Source organism: Uloborus diversus, chromosome 10, assembly GCF_026930045.1.
Source record: "Uloborus diversus isolate 005 chromosome 10, Udiv.v.3.1, whole genome shotgun sequence".
NCBI lineage: Eukaryota > Metazoa > Arthropoda > Arachnida > Araneae > Uloboridae > Uloborus > Uloborus diversus.
This window is the reverse complement of record NC_072740.1, coordinates 19,246,787-19,273,737: the sequence shown is the minus strand read 5'-3', so window position 1 is coordinate 19,273,737 and position 26,951 is coordinate 19,246,787. Positions and strand designations below refer to the sequence as shown.

Below are 26,951 nucleotides of genomic sequence, written 5' to 3'. Positions count from 1 at the left end.
AGTATTTTTTACTGGTTCTAAGAGTGCCTTTGCAAGCAAGAATGCTAAAAGACCATGCAAGTTCGTTGAAAGCTTGCGCGATGATTGCGTCGGCTAAACATACCAAAAAGTTTCAAAACGAGAGCTAGTAGCTATAAATGAAAATTTCTATAAATGAAAGATTTATGAAATTGTTTGACGTATTACGTGTTTAAATGAATCAAAATGGCATTGCTTCATTTTATTGCTCCATGAAGCAAACTTTAGCCCCCCCCCCCCAAAAAAAAGATCTACGATTTATAAGATATTCTTTTGTTTTAAAACCACCTCTTTAAAAAAAAGTCTCGTTTTAAAATTAAAACTGGCTTTGCAAGTATTTCTACTATATATATGTTTTTGAGCAATCACGATTGCTTATTGTTTTCACTTGACGGTTTTGATGTCTTATGATTTTATTTCCCCCCCCCCCGCCTCCCTCTGCAGCACCACCGTCGACCGGCCGGCCCCTCCCGATGGTGCTCCTCTAGCGAAAATCGTCTCCAGGTTGCGTCCATATCCTACACACACACACACATACCCACACGCTCATGCCTGCGCACAGACACAAACACTTAAGCCTACATACATATATACATGCACACACACACATATCCACACACTCATCACTCATGCCTGCACACAGACACAAACACACACGCCAACATACACGAACTCGTGATTGCGAAAAACATAATTTGAATTCAAGATATCAAAATTCAAATTATTTTTTTATTTTATTCTATTAAAGCATACTCCGGTGACTCCTTTATTTCTCTCCACTTAGCAGTGACATTCGTGATATGACGTTCTTAAAAATAAATAAAAAATTTAGAAATGCAAATTTGTCAGTGGCCCCTACAAAGCAACTGTGTTTATTTATCTATCCATTTTTTTAAGCTGAAGCTTGCCACGGGTTTGAACAAAATGTGTGTACAAAATACTTCTTTTTCCTTAAACAAATGCTTAATACGAACATTTCGGCTGTCCTTAGTTACGTACTATTACAAATATAAGATATTGAATGCTCCTAAACGATATTTTAAGACTGAATTTTCTTTTTTTTTTAACAGAAAAAATACTTTGTCTCTTCGATTCCATGTGTTCATTTATTATTTTAAATTCCTACGACTGCGAAAGTTTTATTTCATTTTAAATCATTAAAAAAAGGTAGCCATTTCTGAAAAATTGACGGGATGTAGCACCCACCTACACCGCTCTCGGTGATGACCCTGCATTTTGTTCACAGACATTTTCAAATATCGTCATAAATTTAATTTTTTTTCATAATCTTAGTTAACCTAAATGAGAAAGTGAGATTTTTCTGATTAAAACAATTATTTATGAAAGCACTATTGAAATTTTGGCAACTTTAGATGTATTGGTAATAAAAAAAGTTACATTATTAATTTATGAAGTAAACGATATTCAATTTCTACAACTGTTGCAACAGAACAGTAACAGTATTGAATACTGATACAAAGATTTTGTTTAATGTAATGATTCCCATTATTAAAGTTGATAAAGTTTTCCAGTTTAGAATTAATATCTGATAAATTTCCTCACATGAAATCAAATTTGATAAACTACAAATATTAACAAAACTAGCTGACCAGGGCAAAGCATTCACGCTGAAACATACTCCAAGTACACAGTGTATACTTAGAACTAGTGATACTTTGATGTGAATGGGGTAAGGAGTATGTAGTACAAAAAAGTTAAATGAGAGTTTTAACATTTGATTGAACGTATAAACATATTTACAGCACTTCTTTGAATAAAACGAACGCTTTTACAGTTGGTAAACGTATTTACATTTTCACAGCACTGCTTTAAAGACAGAATTGATAATCTTTCCAGCAGCACAATTACTTTTACCGATATTGCTCTTCCGCAGATAGCAGGTTTGGTCTGTCTTTAAAACAGGCGAAAGATGAAATGTTTAAGATTTGCCAGAAGCAAGAGAAAATGTCTTTAAAATGATACCGTACTAATAAAATTACACCATTGAAAATAATTTCAATAATTAATTCTAGTTATATAGCCAGAACTTTGTTTTTTTTCGTTATGTCAAATGACCAAGCATTACTAAGATTAGTCTTCACCTGTCACATGATTTTTCTTGTACGGAACATTACATTTATTATTACTATTAGCTTATATATCGTAAAAAAATTGTGCGTTGCGGATCGATTCAAGGGGAAACTAACTGTATATGCGAACAAGATCCAACATTAATAAGCATACTCACTCAGTTCGGAATTGACCACAGCATTAACGCTTATTATTAATCTAATTGAATAGAGTTTAAATATGAATAGCAATTATTTGTCATATGAGCTGGCTTAACAACTATTACTTTTTCATCGCGCATTGATCTCTTACATTAGATCTCACTCATATGCATGTGTCAGATTATGCAAGATCTTGCATGTGATATTATTCTGAATATTGCACGCCATACTACACAATATTAACTATAATGCTAGCAACTGATCAAACATATTTCATGTTAAAATTTCTGTACATCACGTGATTTCGATTATAAATACTGCTGATTATGATAATTCATTAATTGAAACTATTGATGCTTTTTGTCAAAGCATTTGTTATAAATGAAGTCTCATGATTATAGATTTGTTGATTTTAAAGTAATTTATCGTTGTCTTTTGTAATCACATTATTTTCCTTACTTATATGTACCTTTTTTTTTAAATTCGATAAAAAAACTCACTTTAAAAAACACATCTCTTATAAAATATCAACACGTTATCTAAAATATTTTTTAAAGCAGAAGGCAGCTTCCGGAAATCGATCAAAAATGCTAATTTTTACGCAAATTTCGCCATCAAAAAGTATTAAAGCTACCTTTTCCTTTCATCCCTTTAGTCTTTGAATGAAATGCACCCACAGCGCAGTTAATTTTCCAAAATCTTATGATTTATTCATAAAAGCAAACCCGGGTACATCATCTTTTCATCGCAATTCACAACTGCCTCCTACTTAGAGTGAATCACAGGGCTCGTAATGAATCATTTATAAATTTTCAACAATTTTCCATCAAACTGAACGATAGCTTATGTTTAATGGCACGGGCAAAAAGATCTTGTATTATGCTAAGTTTGTATATGCAAAGTCACCGCTGAACTAGAGCTTATGAATTTTATATAAGTTGGGGTGCGGAATGTAGAGTTCAACGTTATGCCTGACTTTTCAGGTGGGAATACCGAGTTTTTAAGAGACTTCAATAAAGAATTGTTGAGCATGAAATGTAAAGTTTTTTCTAATAGTTCATTATTCTTTAAATATAGTTTCGAACTCCCTTTCAAAGTGTTTGGAAGATTCCACCGTCACGTGTGGGATGAATTGGACTAATTTGTTTTACATTTTTCTATGCAGGGAAAAAGGGAAACACTGTAGTTTTTACAATGACAACATGAAGCAGAAAATCTTGAACAAGTCCCCTAGTGATGGTACTTTGGCCTTTTGACCAAATTTTTAGAGCAATGGGTCATTTGTGTGGTGACAATTTCTTTGATTTAGTAGCTGTTGCATGTAATTTCATTTATCTCTACTTCACGTGAAAGCACATTTTAAGCTGACTAATAAGCTAAACTTTACAACTCGAAGCCATTGTATGAATATTCAGGTATTTTCTTACAACGTTCAAATCTTTCTATTGAATTAAGAATTCTTCATTTTTTCAGTTTTATCCTAAAGTAGATGATGGGGCACTTGTGAGTATAATGTTTGGGGCAAATATGAGCAGCTCCTATATCCTATCCATGCTATGAATATTTGTGTAGGTTGTTGCAAAGTTAAAGAAAAATGTATAAACATTTGAAATTGTCGTTTTGCTATCGTCAATTCATAAATTTATTTTCAGTTAATGTTTTTCTAAATTATTTATTATTTATTTGTTTAATTTTTTAAATAAATATTTGATCAAGATTGTAGTATTCTAGAACAGCTACAAGAAATAAAAAGACAAAATATTTTAATTTAATTAAAAACTCAAATGTAAAACCATTTTAAATACAATAGCATACTCTGTATGATGCTTAAAAGCATTATAAAACGAGAATAATCTTTGCGTAATAAAATATAGTACTATTATAATTTTTAACCTATCGATCCAGTGATCAGAAGAGGCTAAGAAACTATAAAATTTGACAGTGAGCAGAGTTAAATTTTTGTTAAAACATATTTTCTTTTTTTTTACACATTACCGTACAATTTAACCGGACATAGAGTAGGTTACAAACCCTTCTATGCAATTGGTAAAATTTACATGTTTCATAGTAAAGAGTTATTCTTTGAAATATGATAATAGTCCTGTTTCTTCAAAGGGCCCCCTGAAGGGGCAAATGTGAACAATGTAAGACATTTTTTAAAAATACCATAAATTAAAGAAGCAATCTTTTTTTTTTTTAATCTGAAAAAAATCCATGACACATAAAAAATATCATGAAGACACTTTTGCTCTGAAAACTTGATATTGTTATTTATTTATTTATTTATTTTTTTGAAAAATAAAGAAATGAGAAAAACTGTTCCACATGTGCCTTTCTTTCCCCTACGAATTATTTAGGGCTAAAACTAATATAAATATATATATATATATATATATATATATATATATATATATATATATATATATATATATTGCCTCAGTGAAAGTATTTTACTTGCGTATTTTGTTAAATAGTAAAATCTTTCTGAAATTTCTCAATTTTTAAATGAAGTTTACTTTTTATTCGCGAGATGCACCTTTTAAACATCAGTTTAGACTAGTGAATTTTAGCAAACTAACCGCAGAATCTAATATTGCAACATTTAGATACATGCTTTGCTTTTCCACAGAAAATTAGACATTTTGTTCCGCACGTGACACGTGACAGATCTATATTTCCTTTCAAAAGTAGTATTTATAAAATGTAATGAACAAAAATACACTGGTGGACAAAATTGCAGACTAAAAAACTTTTGATTTTATTTTAATCATAACTTCAGGTTGGATTATGTTTAAGTTCTTTCCTCAAAATAAAGATGAGTAATTAAGAAAATAGTATTAAATTCTGTATAACTCATCAATTAAATTTAAAAAGTAACTCAATGTTAACAAAAAGCTTTTTTTTTTTCAAAATTTATGACAAACAATACAAAATACGAATTTAAAATGAAAGTTCTTATTCATGATTTGTAAATTTCTGGTTTTTGCCTTATAAAAGCGCTTCAAAGCTGCAAAATAAAACAAAAAATTATTCTCTTCCTTAGACATATTCTTTAGATGTTACTTTCCTTTTTTAAAATTATGTTGAGATAAAATTCGACTTGTCACATAACATTTCGTAAATAGTTATTTTATATGCAACTGTAACTTCCCTCCAATTTTTTAGACTGTTCAAGGAAAACTTTGTTATTTGATTTTTTGTTCAGAATGTCTTAAGGTTTTAAATGCATGTTTTCTATTTTTCTCAGTCGTTACTATTTTTCTTACATTAAAACTCAAAGGAGTTTGGAATGCTTTGAGTTTCAACTTTTATAGAAAATTGGGTTTACAGAAAATTATGGTCTGAGGAAATGTTTAAGAAAACCAAATGTCAAATTGCCAGCAAAATATTAATTCAGTCTATGTTTTCTTTGCGCCTTACGAGCATTTAACTAATGCAGAGATTTGACTTTGGACCTTTTAAACCTTTCAAAGGGCAGCAATTTCTGACCACCTGTAAATTGCTAAAAATATAAGTATATCAAGCTCATTTGAGTTTAAAAGTAAGAATAACTATTTACCGTCTCTCAGCAAAATAAAAAACATGCATATATAAACCTCAAATCATTCAGAACGTAAGTTCTAGTAGTGAAAATGTTTTCTTAAACAATTCAAAAAATAAGAGAATGACAGTTTGTATAGAAAATATCAAGTTACTAAACGTTTCGTTTTAAACCGTATTTCATCGTTTGACATGATCTTTTAAAAGAAAAAGTCTAATGACAATAGATACAGAGGAGAATAATTGTTTGTTTTATTTTCCAGCCACAAATGCATGAGAAACGGAGAAATTTAGAATTTAATGCATTCGACTTTTTTATTTTAACTCATATTTTTATCGTATGTCATTAGTTTTTAAAAATAAAGCAGCTGAGGATAACTAATTTATTTATGTTATGGCTTCAAATGGACTCATTCGAACAAAATTTTACTGCAATCCAGAACTTTTTACGTTTGACTTCATACTTTTGTCCAGGTTTCATGCACAGATAAGATATTAAAGTTGGCCATATTTTTTTTTTAAGTTACATTAATTGTTTTAGTAAATTTATAAGTTTTATTGAATTTAGGACTATTTTGTCAGTTATTCATCTTTTTTTTTTACTTTAAAGAAAACAACATTAAACCAGTTTGAGCTATAAGTAAAAAAAAAATTAATGTTTTGTATTTATAATTTTATGTATCCGTGTATTTGGATTTTTGTTATTGATTTTGCAAAATAAAGCAACTAATTGTCACTAATGGCAACATTAGTGAATATTTTCGCTTCAAATTAACTTATTCAAACAAATTTTAACATTATCCAGGATTTTTTTACCTTTGAGTTTATAATGTTTTTCAGGTTTGTCGTAATGATACAATATTAAAATTGCACATTTTTCATTTACGTTAATTTTTCAATTTAATTGATGAGTCATATTGAATGTAGAGCTATTTCCTCATTTATTCATCTGTATTTTAATGAAAAAAAAGTTAAACTGAATTAAATTATGATAAATTAAAATAAAAAAATATGGGTCTCTAATTCTGGCGCATCAGTGAATTTCCTCGAGAAATCACACATTACACCTATGATTTCTTAAGATGTTTTTTTTTTCGCACAAGTTTTTTTGTGGTTTTTATTGCATTGCTTGCCAGGTCATGTAATTGTAAGAAGCAAAAACATCGTATTATATGTCGATTTATTTTTTCTTTTTTTTTACAGTTTAAAGTGTGCTATTAGTAAATTTCACTCCAGAAAATAAACTACAAGCCTGTATTTGTAGAAATTGATGTATTTGTATGTGTTTGTAGAAAAGTCCATGAAAACTTTTCTTCCGTTTCTGTGACTAAACAAGAAAACTTCGCAAAAGCTCAACTAATATTAAAATCCCAACTCCAAAATAAAAATAATTTTTGTGATTTTCTTACAAATATGCGCTTAAACATGTAGCTATGCAAGAAAGCGCCATTACTATTTCATGCACTTTCAGATTTAATAGCATTAATGTTAAAAGTAGTTTATGTTAGAATTATTACACCAAACAATCCGGAAAGACAGGATATTTGTCAACTGTCCCATAAACATCAAACCCTTTTCCTATTGAAATTGGGAGACATACAAAAGACAAGTACGAAGGCAATCAATTTTAAATACAGCAGCTGTTGGATCTTATGCAGCTGCAGACAAACGAGACGGTGTCTGACATCCGTGAATGATCTTCGTTAAACAAGACCTAAAGTCGCCTTTAAAAATCAATTGTCTGATCTTTCTCACTGGGTTGTCAATTTGGTGATTAAGATGCAGTTCAGTGATCAAGTGTAATTAATTAGTGCATTTAAATTCATTCGGAATTAAATGCTTTGTGGTGGAAGGACACAAAGGATCATAACAGATTTGTTCTCTGCTTTCTCTTAAGTGAATCAAATCGAAAGTAGACCTGAAAATAATCACTCGCCACTTCACCTGGCGACTTAAGGTCTTAGTTTGATGACTAAATGAAATACTCAACAGGCCACTTTTTATAAACCTTACTGACCACGGATAGTTACTACTTCATTGATTTTTGTTTTAAACTAGTCATTTTTATTTCGTCTCACATCGTATTCCTTTTCGCCAATTGATAGGAAAGTCGAATGTTCATTTCAATTTTTTAAAATTGATATTTGAAGTACTATTTATTTTTTTAGATAAATTTCAAACTGTTGATCGTTACAGCAAGATCGCATAGTCCAGTGTTTTCTATTGGAAAAAAAAAGTCCCGAATGAAGTGCTTGAATGATAAAAATTGGCGACTAAATTTAGAGTATCCAACAGACACTAGTAACTAACTAAAATTTTGAATTTTCAAGTCGATAAGAAAGTATAAGAATATGCGATCATTTTCCCCTTGAAGGAGAAGTCACTTGCCAGGAAAAACTTTTTACCGTCTGTTAATTTACACCCCTCAGTATAATTTGTCCCTTCCCACTAATTAGTGAAAATTTTGTAAAAGAGATTATAGTGTGTAAAGTACTCAAGTTAAGCTTTTATGGGAAAGACTGGGTAAAACAGCTACATCCTTTGAGCGCAAACAATCAATGAGATAGTCAACGATCAATGTTGTTATAAAACAACTGCAATTACAAAAATGTTGCATACACGTGTTTCGGGTTTACAAAGCACCCCCTTTCTTAGATTGAAAAGGCACTTTCCAGCAGAAATGTTAGTTAACTTTTGTGAAAAATTTTTAACGAATGTATGCTTACAGTGTGTATGTATTATGTTCCTTTATGGAATAAATAATGAAATAATTCTGTTTTTAAATATTTTTCTGCGTTATTCAAAATTATATATTCATAACCTTTTATTATTTTTTAAAAATCTTAACAGCACAAAGAGTTACAATTTACAATAAAATATATTTTATAAACACATTTTTTTACCAATTCTAATAGCAGGCCCATCATTATGGGGGGGGGGGGGGGGGGGCAATTGCCTTTCCATGGTTTTGAGAAATTAATGTATTCGCATGTAAGTTGGGGTGTTTTCTGCTATTTTTGGTATAATTTGCACGGACCTTTGCCCCATCTCCCTCTCAAAATATTCGAAATGAGGAGTCAGGCGTACAGTAAAACACTCTTTTATTTTAGTAATTAAAAAAAATCAGACTGTTGATAGTGGAGTTATAAAATTTTTAACTCTTTTTTTTTGAGCGACTCTGCATCCAACAGTTTCTGTATGATGTCAACATCCCATTCCCTCCCTCCAGTCAAACAATCTTCAGTTATTACCAAACTTTAAAGTCATCTACCAGCCCCGGAAGTAAATGATCTCCTGCGAAAAGGACTAGACCGTTAAGTGGACCACGTTGGCTCCAGACCCGGGGATTTGACCAGACTGAAAGACGCTCTTATTTTGACTTTTTCTTCCCTTGGCTCCACATCCCGAAAGCAAAAGGCTTTCTGTCTTGTGGCTGTATTTTTCCCGCTTCAAATAAATTTCAACTTGGCACGGTGCATTTTGGAATGCAAAAAAGGCTTTTAGTTTGATAAGGGATTTTAATCGGCTTTTCAGTTGATTTCAAAATGGTAGACAATTGTTTTAGAAATTTTATTAATGAATGTTCGGTAAAGGAATATTTCGCAAGTGGATATCTGGTAGTGAGGATTTAATTTTTTACAATTACACGAACTTAGAAGAACTTTACTTATTTTTTTGATCACGCAGTTGTTGATGAGTAAATATATGATTCAAGTATAGTGTGAGTTATTATAGCGTAGTTAAGTCAATCTCTAGTTAGAATAATTTTATGAGCAGTTAAAAACACTTTTTTTAGCTATGAGATTTCAAAATTTCTAGATCGTGATGTTAAAAAGAAAAGAAAAACAATATGAAGCAAATTTAACTCTAAACATAAGTTTCATTGAAAAATATTTTCATTTTTTTTTCCTTCATACTTTTGCTTTTTTTCTTATTAACATTCTTCATGGTTTGCAAGAACCAGATTTCAATTTTGTAATGACTTGTTTAAGTTTGAGCAGTATGTCTAAGGTATAATTTGCGTTATTATTCAATACAGTTTATTCAGAAGAGTATTAAAGATATATATTCAATAAATATTCAAGTTTTCACTTAAAAAGTTAAAATGTAAGATAAGTTTTTTAAATTGAAGTATAAAATATGACAAACTCTTTTCTTTGGGGGAAAAAAAGGTTCAGTTAAATTTGAAAGTAAAGAACTTTTGGGCGAGAAAGTAGCAACTTCAATGTTTACAAGTTAACAGAAATAAAGGATAGGTGCAAGTATTTTAATGTGAAAAGTACACCATTACTTCGGCTGGTATAGATGCATCGTCAAAAGACCTGTTGAAAAAAACAACCTTTATTTTTTTGGGAGTTTTTTTTTCTGTGAAAGCAAATACAAAATATTCTTATTAATGCCAAATACATACACCAACCCCACTGTTTTTATATTTTTAATTTTATTTTTCTTTAAGTTATAATGCGTTCACCGTTGGTTATAATATGCATAAAAACAGAAATCTTGATTTCTTTGAAATTTTTTGCTATTTTGTACTTGAAAATGAAGTAAAATGTATATGTTTTTTTTTTTACTTTTAAGTAACAACTTTAGACTCGATAATTAGTGAATAGTAAGCAACTCAACAAGTTACTTACGGACATAAGCCCCGTGTTAATTAAATAATGTTGTAGAAATAAAGATACATTTTTCCAACGTTTCTTTCGCACCCCTTCTCGATACATCATAAAAGTAACACACGCAACAGAAAAAAAATCATTCATTATACAATTAATTTTTGTCGAAAATTTACGAAAAATTACAGAAATGTACAGTTAACTTCATAAGTAATTCCAATTATAAACATAAAATATAAATTCTAAGAACCACACAAAATAATATAACTATTTTTCAATTTCAAAAAATTACATACAGTTTTCACTACACCAAAATAAAACAGTCATCGCTCCTATAATAATAGACTAACAACACTACTTTCATCCAATTTTCCGAATCCCCCAACACAAAAGACATGGTAGGTTATCCACATCAAAATCCATTGAACGCCCGCCTGTTTACAACATATTCTTTTCTAGGCGCCCAAAAGTTTCGGCTAGAGCAGCTGTTGGTTAAAGTTTGTGCACCTGTAGACGTCATAAAGGAAACAATGCCAGAATTAAGGATGAGCTTTCAGGGATTGAAATTTCAAATGCTGCGGCTGTTTCATCAGTGAAGTTGACAGCAATTAACGGAATATAGCGAACTATTTCAATGTCCCTTTATTATTAAATAGTGTTGTAACGGTGTATTTTATTACATACTTTAAAAAAAATATTTGTAATTGAACTGAGAAGGATATATTTTATTTTTTGGTAGCAGCACATTCTTATTCGCACTAAAAACGGTTAGTTTTTAGTTAAATACCCATTTTGCCGCCAAAAGGATACTTTCTGCAGAGATGGAATGTTGCGCCCCCTTTTTGAATACAGCAACGAGTTTGGTTGTACACATATTTCTGAATATGAAAGCTGCTTTTGGCTGCTATGCTATAATGGTAAAAAACGATCTTCAAATCTCAATTTCATTAAAGAACAGCAGACATGTGTTTCGGGGTTTCTGTGAACACATTTTTCCATGCAGCAAGTGTGAGCTTAACGTATATAAAGCCACACGACAAAACTAAGAAAAATTGTCTTTAGCGAACAAGTATGCATCCATAAATTCACACTTTTTTTCATTGAGAAAAAGGGTTCCTTGACACCCCAAAATGCGTGTCTGCATTTTCTTTTCTTTTTCTATTTTGTAAATTTGACCTTATAACGGTAAGAAAAAAGTAAGAAATGGCAAGAAAAAGGTATATTGACATTTTTCTTACCATTACTTTCTAGAGTCAAGGTATTCATTTTTTACCATTTTAAAGTTCGTAATTGAATCGCAATACGTTGGAAATGCTATAAATTGACAAAAGCGATACTCAAAGGTTTTGTTTGGTTTGATTTTTTTTTCTTTTAACCTGCTGTTTCTGAACATCGAAATAAAAAAAAAATTGAAGATTTGACTGGGAGCTTTTCGGTAAAGGTGATTTTTGACGTAAATTAAAAATGACGCGAAAGTTGTCAGTGTTAATATTTTTATGCAAAGAACCGATCTAAATCTTAATGTGAGGCTTTTGACTATTGATATCAAGTGGTGAAATTGCTTTTCTAAAAAAAATGTCTGCATCGAAAAAGTTTACTATTTCTCTTTCCTTGCGTCAAAGAGGAAAATAAGAACTTCTTCAACAAGCATATGTCAAATTAGCATAAGACAATATTTATGCTGATTATTTTTTAGGTTGACTATATACAATTATTTTTAAAATGCATATTGTAGTAATCATTTTGGAATGGGCGACACATTTAATAGACAGTGACCTTTTTAGTTATTACTATAAAAATCAAGTTCCAAATGCAAATAGGTCACTTTTCAACTCACTTGTCCAAACAAACAACTATACGTGTACTTGACTTCTTTGATTAGACAAATTGATCATTTATAAATTAGAAATTCACAATGAAAAATAATTAATAAACTTTATATTCAGCATCGATATCTCGTAACATAAATCAGTACATATCGTAGTACCATTAAACCAATAAAATCAAAAGGTACGTAAAAGGTCGAATTTGAAATATTAAAGGAAACTCTATTCAAATCAAAGTATTTTGACTGCACATAAAATTCTACACATGCCATTCTAAAGATTCAACAGCAAGATATAAATCGAATTTCGGAGTAAAACAAGTTAAAAGCAGTGGCGGTGTTTGTTCACCTGATGAGCGTCCTGTAAATTGGAAAACGGCCTCGAGACCTTGGAATTGATTTGTGCAGCAGTGGTTGTGTGCTGGAGCCTTTTATTTGAAATACCGAAACATTCCACCGACGCAAGTTCCCTGAAAAGATGTAATCAGAAGCCTGATAACGTGTTTCATTCAATCTCTATCCTGACAAATACCAACCATGCCTCACTTTTTTATTCTATGATTAGAGAGTGAAAGAAAACGCAAACGCCTACAAAGTAAAAATAGATGGAATAGGAAAATTTCCCGCGTTATGACGTTCACCGGTCACAATAGCGGGATACCCCCTCCCCCCCAAAAAGGAAGGTTTTGAGAAACTCAAGGTTTTTAACTAATTTTACTGTATTTATCCTTAAGCATTAAAATATAAATTTTACGCGAACAACGCGTTAGGACTGCTGGTTTGTTTTTGTAGTATGAAGTAATAGTGTGTAGTCCGAGTTTTTTTTTTTTTTTCTTTTAAGCTATGGGACTACGCCCCTGCTTGCTTCGCCTATTTAACTTTCCGCTATAGAAGCTAATTTTAACATAAAAAATCAGTCGCACTTATTGATAGAAATGAAAATCTAACCAGTTTTAATTTCAACTTTCCGGTAAGAGCTCAATATCATAGTGAAAAATCGCATGTATTTCCACGATGAGCTAATGCGAAATGTGAAGGTTAACAGCTTATTAGTGTAACTAGGTTACAGTTTGTCAAGATTGTTTATTTAAAGATGTATCCTTAAACACTAAAAATATACATTAAAAAAAACATGACGTGTTGTTGGGATTGCTGGTTGGTTTTTGTAGTATGAATTAATAGCGTGTACTCCGAGTTTGCTCATTTTTCCTTTAAAGTAGAGGACTAAGCCCCTGCTCGCTTCGCCTATTTTACTTCTTCCTATAAACGGTAATATTAACGTAATAAATCAGTAGCACCACCTCAGAGAAATAAAATCTAACCAGTTTTAATTTCAATTTTCCGGTAGGAGCTTTAATACCCTAGTGAAAAATCGCATGTATTTCCACGATGAGCTATTGCGCAATGTGAAAGTTAACAGCTTATTAGTGAAGCTATGTTGCAGTTAGTTGAAAGAGTTAACTAAAAAAATTCGTGTAAAAATACACAATGAAATTAAATACTAGTCTAGCAAGCGTGTCTAACTGAAAAGGTTAAGTGATTAACATTTCAGCTGACATTTTCATTTCTATTCATTTTCAAAATGGACAGAAACGTACAAAAAGTGCAGCATGGAACTTCCCACAAGCGTTAAAAAATATATATAAGTAGTAGAAATAGTATTTTATCCATATCCACTCTCTTTAAACAGTAATATCGTGGCTACTACGATAAAACTTTTGAACGATAGTTTCACAAATGATATTTCTGAAAAGTTTTATCCGACACATATTGTTTAGCTCTACTTTTTTCTCCTACAAAAATGTACGACTATTTTGTATTAAACAGAAAACAAAAGTAGGAAGAAAAAGATAATAAAGTTATTTTATAGGTTATAATATCTTCGTAAGCTTCAATATTTCTTTGATAACCTCAGCGATATCTGGTCATCTTTCATTTTACTTTGCTTTAAGCTTTTGGTTGATACCCTGAGACATCCTGTATACGAATGATTCCTAGATACTTTGTTACGAGGCATCTTGCTTTTTATCTGCTGTTTTAACTTTTATGCTATGACATTATTGCTGACTACTGTTCACTGTCTAGCCACCAGAATGAGCGTCGCCATGTTTCAAACCCATAAGAAAGGTATATGATTTTACGTCTAGACTGTAACGAACAGTTTGGTGAAACGAAGGCAATATTTATGGAGGCAACAGGCAATGATGTTCGTAGCCGAAAATGAACTTTAACAAAATTATGGATGAAAATTTTCCATGTCCCTCTATGATTGCTTTAAGGAACTATACATATTTTCTTATTTAGTTATACTTTTTAATAAAAAAGAGAGAACATTCATCAAAATAGGTGTCGACGTTTTGAAATCAATACAAAACTCGATGACTAGTTTAACCAGCATTGCTGCTTGACAGCGGCGATTCAAATATCCGACTTTTTTTAAAGTATTTTTTTCGATAAACAGTCAAAATGTAAATTGTTCGTTTATTTTCGAATCGATTAACGGTGATTTTATTTATTTTTCTTTTTTTTGGAATGATGCTTTTCTTTTGTAGTTGTATGAAGTGCTGAGGAAGCACCCACAAAGAAAGAAAAAAACCCAAAAAATATATTATTTATGATACTGCGATTTACCATGCTAAAATAAGCGATGGTTCTGCAATGGTTCAGCAAAATTCTGCAATAGGTTCAGAGAATAAATTCTTGGAAATTTGGATCGGAACTCCACTCGAGAGAAAAAATTATCCATAAACAAAATTTTCTGACCCATGGAAGAATTGAACCCACGTTAATCGTTTTATTAACACGACGCTCTAACCAACTCAGCTCATAGGTATACACTCAGCTATTGCGTATTGTAAAAACCCAATTAATAATTTGTTTCGTAATCTAAAGAAAGATAGTTGTAACAGTTGCTGAAAATAGCAATTAGAATATCATGCATTCACAGTGAACTCCCGATTATCTACGGAATAGGCAGCCATGGTAATCGCGGATTTCTTGGATATTCATTTGATACTGCACAATAGGTTTTTTTTTCAATGATAATAATAGTAGTTCTAAGAGCAAAAACAATCAGGAACACTGACATGCATTAAAACTCTCGAGTAACGATACTCTAAAGACTACGTTTAAGCTAGTACACTAAAAACAATAACTGTACGATGAAGAGAATGTACGTAAATGCAAGAAAAAAAATTGTTCATTATGGCAAATGGGCACAGCAAATCATGCACACAGAACATCTAAATAAAATCTAGTTAAGTTACACCAAAAACGGGTAAAGCAAGATAATTTTCTCGAAAAAAAAATTAGTTCGGTCACTCGTTTACAAGCGTAATGAGTGTAGATGTAAAAATCGGGTTTCAACTTGTCAGTTTTCGGAGACCTAAGAAAGTTAAGCAAATCTGCAATAACAATAGCAGCCTACGGATAATCAGGTGTTTATTGTAATGATTTGCACTAACTTCTTTTATGGATTGTCTGCAAAATATCGCATCATTTATAGTCCCAAGTTTTTTTTCTGTTATGATTGAAAACTGGAATAGTTATCATAGCATAGTAACTAATGAAGCTGAAAATTATTAGTTTAGATTATTATATCTATTGACTGAATGCGAACGAGAAATTAAGATGAATTTGTTGTGCTCTAAATTATACGTATCGGCATGAAAGTCAGCATACTAAGTAAATAGGTCAAATATCAAGCTAAATTAAGAACTTGACGTCGGAATCACTATTTGAGACAACCAAATCTCACATTATCAAATCAAGCTTATACACATACAAATCTGCTATTTCATATTAAGAAATTTTAAACTGTATTTGTGTGCTTATATAAGTTCGTTCAATCTTTAAAGAAGTATTCTTCAAGTTACACATTAAAATATCTATGTCATAATAAGCACAAAATATTATTCTAAAACGCAAAAATATTGCATTATAAAGTTTAAAAACAAACGTAAGAGTACAGAATACAAAATGTAAAATATTTTCTACTGAAATATGTTTATCATCAATAACTAATTGGTTGAACACATGCCAGCAGAATTTATACAAAACACATGAAGCTATAAAAACTAGCATACAATTCCCAACTTCAAATATCTCCACACAACTTAATGAGTTCAAACTTTCCTTTCTGCACAAATAAACCATCAGTCCAGAGAAAAGCCATACTACACAGCCTGCCCTTGACCTCAAATCCTGTTCCAGGATTCTTCAAACAATGGGGCGAAACTTAGGAGGAAAAAAAAGGATATTTTCCATTCTACCGCAAATGATCTGTCCCAGAGAATCGATCCCAAAATTTGGCTCCGGCTGGTGGCAGCAGACAGGCATTCCCTCGAGGGGCCAAATGAATTCGTCCTTGAGATAGCAGGGCTTCCCTCACTCCCCCAGGGCAGTTGATAATCCAAAGTGTGCGGACTAGAGTAATCGTATTTACAAATCTCATTTCTCCAGAGACATGGTATTGAAACTGGAAACACCGAAGTTAGGAGAAAAATCAAACAGGATTACGTGCAGCGTAAAATATCCCTCGGATGTATCAAAAAGAAATATGAGATTAATGGCCAGATACTAGTACTTCCAAAATTCAGATCAAGCATCCTTTTATAGACATATACATATGTACGTAAGTGTATATGCATAGTTGCCACTAATTAAGTGATCTCTAAATTGATTGATAGTACAGGATGCAGGAAAAAGCAATAGGATGAATAACAAGAAAATACAGGGACAGAAAGGATAGTATCCGTAGAAATGAGTTTTTGAGACACTTGACTAAACGTGTTTTGGATACCATACTAACAATAAAAAAATGTTATAATTTGATGTTTTTTTCTTACTTTATTTTCAGCGGAAACAAAATAAGCAAGCTTAAACAGCAAAGCAAAAGTGCAATTGATGAAAAAAAAAAAAAAAATAGGCACTGCCCTTTACCTCCCCATGGCAGTGTGTGTGTATATATATATATATATATATATATATATATATATATATATATATATATATATATCAGGGGGTTTAGAGGACACATTAAAAATTCGGAATGTCATAGCATTGCACGGTCGGAAATGGTTCACTCATGCAGTAAAGAGCGGGAGTTTTATAGTTGCAAAGTTTCCGGTTTTATATCAACGCATAGAAGTTTGATTCAATGCATTTGTGATTGAAAACATATGCATAATATGCTATTAAAAGTAAATAATCAAGATTTTGACTGTATATAGGAATGTTTTTTAGACTTTAAAGAAAAATATTATTTTTAAGAGTTCAAAAACTAACATTATCTTCTAAAAGGATATACGTTTCAGAATAGTCTACAAACCTTTTCGTGTGAATATTCAATAACACTAGAATAAAATATTTTGCACCGAAAAATTGAAGGAAACTACATCCATTCCAAACATATATTTTTTGTCGTAAGTCAAAGTTATAGATAAAAAAAAAAAGTTTCCTTACACTTTAATTTGCATTATAAAATCAAATTTATATATTTATAGAATTGGAAGATTCCACAATGAAGTATTGCAAAAATATAAAATGATTTGAAAATGATTTGTTTGTTCACCGCGGAAAAGAAATTATCTGCAAGCGATTGAATGAAAGATTTCTAATGAATGAAATAATATTTTTTCTCCTTCTAAATTTTTTATGATATTGAGGCGTCGTTTTATATCTTATTTGTTTCTTTTATTCACCTGCGATAAAAAAGAGATTTTCTTTGCTCAAACAACCGAATGATTAAAGTTAAAAAACAGAACTTTTGCCACGCTTTTGCATCTACATTCCAAAACACTATGTTTAATATTTCGATTTCCTTTCCTTAAAAACATAGCTGACTGGAATTTACTGAAACATAACGCTAAGCAAAACAGTCCTTCACTACGTTTGAAATTCCTTCTCCTAGACTACTCACAACCCTCTCACAAAAAATTACAGTTAATAATAAAGTTGAATAAATACTTCTACGCTTTAAAAGTAAAATAAGAAAAAGCAACGTTAAATTGCACAAATTTGCAGGTAAGTGCATACACATGTTTTGGGGTTACAAGCAACCCCTTTTTCAATGTAAAACAAGTGAGCCATTACGGGAGGCCTTTTCATCCATACGCTTACTTATTTTAAATTGAAAAACAGGTTCCTTGAAACCTTGAATCAAGCGTATGCAGTAATCTGCAATTTTGTGCAATTTAACGTTGTTTCTTCTTGCTTTACAGTTAATATATATATATATATATTGAATTCTAGCTTCTCTTTTTTTTTTTTTTTTAATTCTAACACTTTTCTTCCTTTTTTTATTTGCAATAAATAAACGTACAAAAGGAGAAAAATTATTTAAATTAAAGCACAATAGAAATAATAATAATAATTAATGCACGCAACCTAGATTTTTGATTCTGAACTATAAGAAAAAAAAATAATAATGAATCACTGCTTGATTATATTTGCTTTCTACCCACAAACCAGCGACATGCACGTTAACGTCATGGTATAAATTTGTAATTATGGGTCTAATAGTAGACGTCAAAAACCACATTAAATGAAACGGTGCTCGATAAACAAGTCCATCGGGGAACTGCTGAAAGAAGCCATAAAGTTAACTTATAGACCTGGTTCTTGGATTTATCAAGAAATCGTTAATCGGCAATGGGTTTTTTATCGTTTTTAACGTTTCACGCTTACATTTCGACTTTTTTTTCTTATTGGTCTATGCAAATAAATGGGGGGGGGGGGGAGACGAGGATATTAATGTCTCTGACTGAGAATATTTGAAACAAGCCGTCCAAAATTCCCGCTCTTCAGAAAATAACGACTTAATATAGAGAATATTTTGCGTGAGGGAATCGAAACAGACATTGGATTTAATCTTATCTTTTCTAACAGACATATAAAGACTCCCCCAACATGACAAATCGAGCTCAATTTTTTCCCCGGCCGATCATCACCCCTAAGGGGTTTGCACTTCGAAGAGGGAGTTCCAGAAATACCAATGATGGACTCCGTGTTAAAAGTGAAAATTGCGGAATTCGGTATATGCAGAGAAATAACTTTGGGTTTGGTCCTTCCTTTAAAATTTTACGTAGAAAATATATGCAATATGCAGTTAATAATTGAGTCACTTTTTGCTGTTTTTTCATTCGTAGGTAAATTGTAAAAGCAATTGATTAACAGAAAACGTGCTTGATTCATTAGCGCCCCCCGGCGTCATATTTATAGTACACCCAAACCTGTTTTTATGCGGTCTTTATGCGATTTTTTTTTTGTGGTACATTAAAATTCAAATCAGATTGGCAATCAATTGACGAAAATATTTTTAAAACTAGTGCAAGTTATTCTCTTCAAGTGACAATATAGGCACCCCGATGGGAAGTCACTGTGACCTCCCATAAACTTTCTTATTCCGGAAATTTTGTCCGACTACTCAGCAAAAATTATCATCACTTGGTTTATTTTGATTTCGTTTAAAGATTATTTTGGATTATTTTCTATGTGAGACTTTTTTTTTATGCGGTCCCTATCCACCGCATAAAAAAAATATTTTTTAACTGTGTTGCGAAAACAACTTTTAAAAGCTACTCGTGAACTTTCGAGAAATTTTTTGTGCGTTTTTTTTATGCGGTCCCTATCCGCCGCATAAAAGCAGGTTTGGGTATATACTTTTACTTCACTTATGTACGTAAATAAACCATCATAAGAGGATATAAATACAAAGACTTAAAAAGATTCAATTACACGCACGTAAAAGGATGTACTCGTAATAACGCGTCATTGAATGGCTAAGCATTGAAAAGGAGAGAATAATTATATTTTGAGCTGCAGTTATATTTTATGAAAAAAAAATCACTTTAATTCATCATTTACTGAATTATTTAAAAGTTACATAATTTTCAATAAAACATGAATGTTTCTAACAAGGAAAATAGTTTTGATCTAACTGAATTTGACTGCATAAATCGGAAATCGTACGACGAGAAAACTTGCGAATAAGGGGCCGTTCACAAATGGTGTCCCGCTTTTAGGGGGAAGGGGTTTGTGAAATTGTGCCAGTTCGTGACAAAGTAGAGGGATGGGGTAACAATAAATAGTGGGTAACAATCCCTTTTTTTAAATAAAAATATACTTGTGAAAAATAGCGTGATATGTGACAAGGGGAGGAGGTATAAGAAGACATGCGACATCACTTATAGACAGCCCCTAAGAATACTTGTTATTAAATAAAGGATTTGAAAGGGACAGTACCCAATTATAGTAGATGTTACATTATCTAGTTATTGAAATTATTGACTGCCTCTCCCTCTCTCTCTCATTGAAATTATATGCGGCCAGTTTGATGTTTGAATAATTAAAAGTTTATTGATCTTAATAAGCGGAGGAGCCAAAACATTTTTTCGACGAGATAGTGACAATTACTGCATGCCAATTTAGGTCATTTACTTGATATCTTAGCAGAAAAGCGTTATAGCCATTGTTTAATCTTTAAGTTTCGGATTGCATCATACAATAAAAAGTGATACCAGTAACCATAGCTTTGGTGAAAGTACTCAAGTAACATTTGGCAAAAGAGTGGGAGGGCTACTATTTAGCTTAATTATACTTTGATTGTTTTAAAATCCAGGGGTGCCTGTCCCCCAAAGCGCTTTCACCCCACACTACAAAAGCCCCTAAAGAGAAAAAATATTCAACCCCCCCCCCATTTCAATGGTCCAGTTTGTGTTATGAACAGTGGCCTATCCAGGGGGAGGATGATATACCCTCCCCCCGAAACACGGAACTTTTTTTTTTTTGAACTTAAATTACAATTACAAAGAACCCTACCCCCCCCTTATTCCGGAAATTTACCATATCCCCTCCGAATTTTTTTCCTAGTTACGCCTTAAGGATCATAATAATCACAGCTTAGCTTCTGTCACAAAAGGAGTTTTAAACTTGAATCTTGAAAAAATTTTCAAGTAATTCTGACACAGAAAAGCAAATGAAGGTAGAAAAACATTAATCTTCACTCGTCTATTTCTATGTATTGGACATAAAATTCATGAACATCAATGTCTACATCCAAGATTTTTTCTTTTCTAAAATATTTCGTAATTTATAGGATCGCTGTGCGTCTGAAATATGTACTTCAATATTGAGTGGGCGTTGTCCTTTCGACAGAGGATTTAATTCAGTCATAAGATAGATCAAAAAGGTATGTTCGGCACAAGGATAGAGAAAGGAATTGAACTCGCTGCAATAAAGTTAATTTATAGTTTCAGTGAACAAAATTCTGCTGAATAAAATGTTGACCTCCATCGTTTACACAGTATCGCACTACATATACCTAGAAATAAGTAGAAGTGAGATATAATATGGAGATCTGTAAAACTAATGATTTGAAGAATGTCAGTTAAAACAGTAAAGCAGCGTTTCTTAATTTCTTGCATAAGCGGAACCCTCTTTAATATCAATTTATTTCATGGAAGTCTTGATGTTCTTTCATAGACAAGTTTGGATGCAACATTGTTTATTCACAATGAAAGCGAAAATTGTTTCACGTAAAACAGCTCGACCACGAAGATATTGCGAATGACCTTGGAGCAAAAACAACATTTGTATCATTTGTAATAGGTAAAATCATCCAGAAAGCACCGATTAGTAAGAGACGCGTTCTCGTTGTCCCTATCTATTACAAACCAATAACAAACAACCGATTGCAGATGATATAAACGCCATCTTTCCGTGGTCAAGTATTCCTTATCGTTTTCGAAAAGAAACTTAATAATTAACACAAATTGTTTTAAAAAATCATTAAACTAGTAGTTTCGCACTAAATTTTAAAAGTTAAACATTAATGGAATAAGAGGTACTTATTTTACTGTGGCCGGTTTAATATTAAGAAAGTTTATCACATTAGGTATTTATATTATGTTTACATATAAGTTGAGAAGCCCGTCTACACATTAGATGCAAGAGGTAAATGTGCTAACACTGCTGTTGAGTCGACTCGTCGACTAGTGAAGTAGATTCATCATTTAAACTACATCAAAATTCTAATGATGGCATTTGTTTAAATTTACGTTGAAAGTATGAATCAAATGGCGATTCAAAAAAAAGTTTTCCTTTCTTGTCCTGACATAGTCGAAGGTCATTCACGGCAGCAAATGGGTTTTTAATCCCCAATTCATTTTGTTATTTTCTCTGCTGTTTATTCGTAAATTGATTAAAACTTCGCACCAGCGTAATTTTTATTGACTTTTTAAAAATCAGTGGAAAATTTGAATAATAAGAATACAAGCTCTGTGGAATCTTTGAGTGATCTCCGTGGCACTTCGCAGCTTCACGGAACACAAAATAAGAAATGCCGTGCTAAAGGAATCTTAAGTGGTTTAGCTTTTATTTAAATTAAAAAAAAAAGAACACTTTGTCAAATTCACATAATTTTACCAAATTTTAAGAGTGTTTTAGACTCATACTAGTTTTTTTTTTAATCGAATTTTAATAGTATTTTAGACTTTACTAGTTTTTTTAATCGAATTTTAATTGTGTTTTATCGAGTTTTAATTGTGTTTTATCGAATTTTAATTGTATTTTATCGAATTTTAACCATGTGTGTTTTGTTGAATTTTAATTGTGTTTTGTTGAATTTAATTGTGTTTTGTTGAATTTAATTGGGTTTTGTTGAATTAATTGGGTTTTGTTGAATTAATTGGGTTTTATCAAATTTTAGTTGTGTTTCACGGAATTTTAATTGTGTTTTACAAAGTTTTAACTACGCAAGATGCACACTATAAAATTTCATTTAGTTAAGGAAATTACGTCATGAAAGCATAAAATGAGAATAAATGAAAGTAAAATAAGAATGTCGTTTCAGGTTCAAAACGACTAAGCATGTTTTATTTAAGTTAATCCCAGCCACACATCGGGGGGTTAATGCTATAGTGGATCATTGATTACACTTTAGTGGCCCATTTTAAAGCTTTTCAGATATGCAAACAAAGATAAGGCTTGAAAGAATACTTTTATCAAAGCATATAAGCATATGCTCTATTTTACATTTGCAATTCTTATGAATTTCAAATTATTTAGTGATGTGGACTGATGAATCGTTAATAGATATTTAAAATAAATATAAATGACTGAATTTCAAAGTTGACCGAAGGTAAGAACTGCAAAATTAGGTAATTGACCGGGTACATATTCAGGAAAACATTATCATCAAAATTTGAAACAATGACTTGATAGATTGCATCAATTGCATTACTTTCTTGGTTAATAGAAGCATAAGCCAGGAGTGTCCCCCCCTCAAACGTAACGTAGGACCCCCCAGAGTCGGATCAAAACCTCTCTGAACTTATCCCCCATCGTGGGTATTTCAGCATAAGCAATGTTTTACCATAGAATTTTACAAGAACTAAACTATAAAGTATTTATGGTGCGCAATGAACCATTTGTAAACATTGCAAATAAATATGCATATCTTACTCACTCGCACTTGACTAAAGGTAGGAAATGCAAAATGTCACTATGGAGTCTGTGTACATTAAAGAGGACGTAATCCTTAAAGTTTAAATTTTTCAATGAAATGGCAGAATCCGTCTATAGGGCGGCTATCAGAGTTTACAAAATCATGCGCCACATTTTACAATGAAATTCTCAAGAACTTCAAACTCTTATGATATCTATGAGCACTGAAAAGTCATTAACAAGTGCTAGAAAAAATGTGCATTGACTGAACGTAAGAGAGGCAAAACCATGATGATTGACTCGGTGCAAAATAAATCGTGATTATTTAAGTTCGAACCTTTTATGTCGATGGATAGAATTTATAATTTAGCTAATTTTAATAGTTTGCAAGCCATACATATCATTTTACAATACAATTTACAAGAATTTTTAACTCGTACTTATTTCTAAATCGCTGAACACCTGCTTAAATTTTAATGATATTTAAAAGTTTTCGATAGCTTTCGATTGCTTTTTAAAACTGATGTTAAAATGAAGTTGAGAATCTAACAATAATTTAAATTGCTGTTTTGAGTGACGGGAGCTATTTTCACAGAAACCCCGTGCTTTTCTTTGGTAATCCACTCAGTGGGGAAAAGCAAGAGAAATATTTCTGGCGCCAAAAACGCGTCAACCTCTGTACTAAGCTGAACAAATGGAGCACTGCACGTTTCGGAATTACGTTTCTGTTTGCACTGAGCAGAAATGTAAACCAAAAAGAACTTTTGAAAGGCTCTCTATATATGTTATTTTTCGAGTAAGTAAGTGAAGTCAAGTTTGCACCAGTCAAGATTGCAGTTTGTTTATCAACACAGATTTTCGTCTTAATAACTTTCGTAGCAAAATTTTAGTTACAGTATAAATAATGAGGGCAAATAGTCAAAAATGTGATCAAGAGTCAGAAAGAACAAGACTAATTATTGGAAAACATCTGTCAAAATATGCTGCAAAAAACTCGACATAGTTTACATTTTTTACTTCCAAGACTATGTCAATCGTGTAAACAGGCCCGTCATTTCGAATTTTTACAGGGGAGTCGAAGAATATATATACTTGATGCAAATTATGCCGAAAAATAACAAAAACCACGCCCACTTTCATGTAAATACATTACTTTCACAAAGCCAGAGGGAGGAAGGGGGGGGGGGGCGTTGCCCCTTCCCGATTCCCCTAAATGACGGGCCTGCAAATAAATCAGCAGTTTTCAATAAATTATGCACTAGAATGATGATCTCATAAAACGAGTTTTTAGTGATTGTAAATCCCAAATCTAGCTTAAACAGATTTATTTTTATTTAAATATATCGTATCAAAATCTTACTAAATACAAACTACCAAATAAATCAAATATTATTTTTATATTTTGTGCTCCTGAACTTTCTGCTAAGTTTTATAAATAGTAATCCACAACAGTGTATGAATCGATTATAGTAATATTAATTTCAATCTATAAAGAATATGTGTTCAAATTTTATAACAAATCGAAAAAGAGAAGTAAAATAATATCTCTGTGCATCATTCAATATCTTTCTAGATTTAGAAAGATGTTTCTGAAAATATGTTGACTTTTGAGCTGTTAAAAATGCTCGTAATTACCATATGCAACGTAGTTTTAGTCTAAATATTATTTATACTTCAATCTGATTTTTTGTAGCACTTTAATCAGATATTTATGAAAAGGAAATAAACTTTCTGAAATTCATTGAAAACTACGTGGTGCAATAGATTATATGACATTTGCATGATCAGATATAAAGCAAAAATGACCAAACAAAAAACTTACCAAATGTGCAAAGCAAGGTTTCCACGGCGATCAGTCCCCACAGGAAAACCAGGGCCATGCTGCATTTAGAAAAGTTTCGAAAAGTCCGTGAGCCGGCCCTCTAAGACCGAAAAGCGATTAAAAAGCCATATTTCTTGCCACGTTATCGTAGGCAAAAGCCTATTGCTCAAATTCGCTTTTGAATTCATACTATGTACAAAAATTACATTTTCAGGCACCTAAATTGGACGCGCGAATTTGGAAATTCAGCTCATGCATTGCACTAAATTGGCATGGCAGTAGTGGTTCCACTTGAGTTGAAAATTGCAATCGGTCCAGAATCCAAAACATTAAAAAAAAATAATAAAATAAAAAAAAAATCGGTCGCAGTCTGCGAGTAGAGTAATGTTGAGAGTAGGGATATCTTCTTGAGCGGTGTGCTTTGGAAGTGGAGTTCACACGCGGTTTACAGAAGTCTAGTCCCGGAAGACGTCGTTCTCCTAATGGTGACGTAACACATCGTCAGATCGACTGGGGAAGTCCTTGCGGGCTGCGAAACGCCGGGTTGCGCTCGGATCTCCTCGTGGTCGCACGCAACCAGCAAGTGGCCGCAACTTGCAGCGTGGGGCGTAAGTTGAAAGAGATTCTGATGTGGTCGGCATAAGACCGATTTTTTGTACCTGCTCACGGGTGGGAAAAATTCGAACTTTTTTTGCAGTGGCGTCGGCGAGCCGTTCATCTGGCCTGTCAGAGGGCGCAAGGGGGCGCTATCTTCGCGCCTCCGCCTGGTTGAGTCGACTTTCCACACAAGGGAAGAATCAATACTTTAAGAAAAAAGACTTTTGGAGACAATTTTCTTACAACTATCTTAGATTTCTCAATACAAAAAAATGCCATTTTATATGCATCTACTCAAACTAAGTTTCAAAGACGCTAAATTCGCTGCAGTTTCTCTTTTAGCTTTTCGCGTGCGCCGCTTTGCACAGAATTTTCTGTCAGAAAGTTTTCTTACCTGTACTTTTTACACATTTTCAACACTGGAGATTTTTTCCCAAGTTTTTTGACATAGCATGCGCCTGAAAGGTATTAAAATTACCAATGGTTATAAATGTCATTCGAAAAAGAGTGGAAACGAAGCAAATATAAAAGACACTACTATTATGCATCAAGAATATTTTATGAAACATATAGAATCAATTAAGAAGTATCTTCAACACGATTGAAAAAGAAATGAATGAAATAAAATGAATAAGTTTAAACGAATTAATTTGAAATGTAGGCAATGTACTAGGGCTCGAAAAGCGATTTGATTTCCTTGACCCTTATTCAAGGTTTTAAATTAAAACCAAACAGTTGAAAGAGGTTATTAAAGCTAATTTTGTGTGAGTACTCAGTATAACGAAAAAGTCACCGTTTCCTTGATGTTTTTTGTAAGCATGTTTCATTAATTCTCGATTTTGTCTAAAAATATTTTT

At 32.0% G+C, this 26,951-nt stretch overlaps 1 protein-coding gene across 1 annotated transcript in view; it reads right to left on the bottom strand.

Annotated features, from left to right (window-relative positions):
* LOC129231277 (protein kinase C-binding protein NELL2-like) overlaps window positions 1-25,723 on the bottom strand; it is a 231,060-nt gene extending 205,337 nt beyond the window's left edge. Inside the window, exon 1 of the mRNA XM_054865562.1 lies at window positions 25,498-25,723. Coding sequence (XP_054721537.1) covers window positions 25,498-25,555 — 58 coding nt within the window. The 5' untranslated portion in view covers window positions 25,556-25,723. The remainder of the gene's footprint in view (window positions 1-25,497) is intronic.
* Window positions 25,724-26,951: the final 1,228 nt, after the last annotated feature.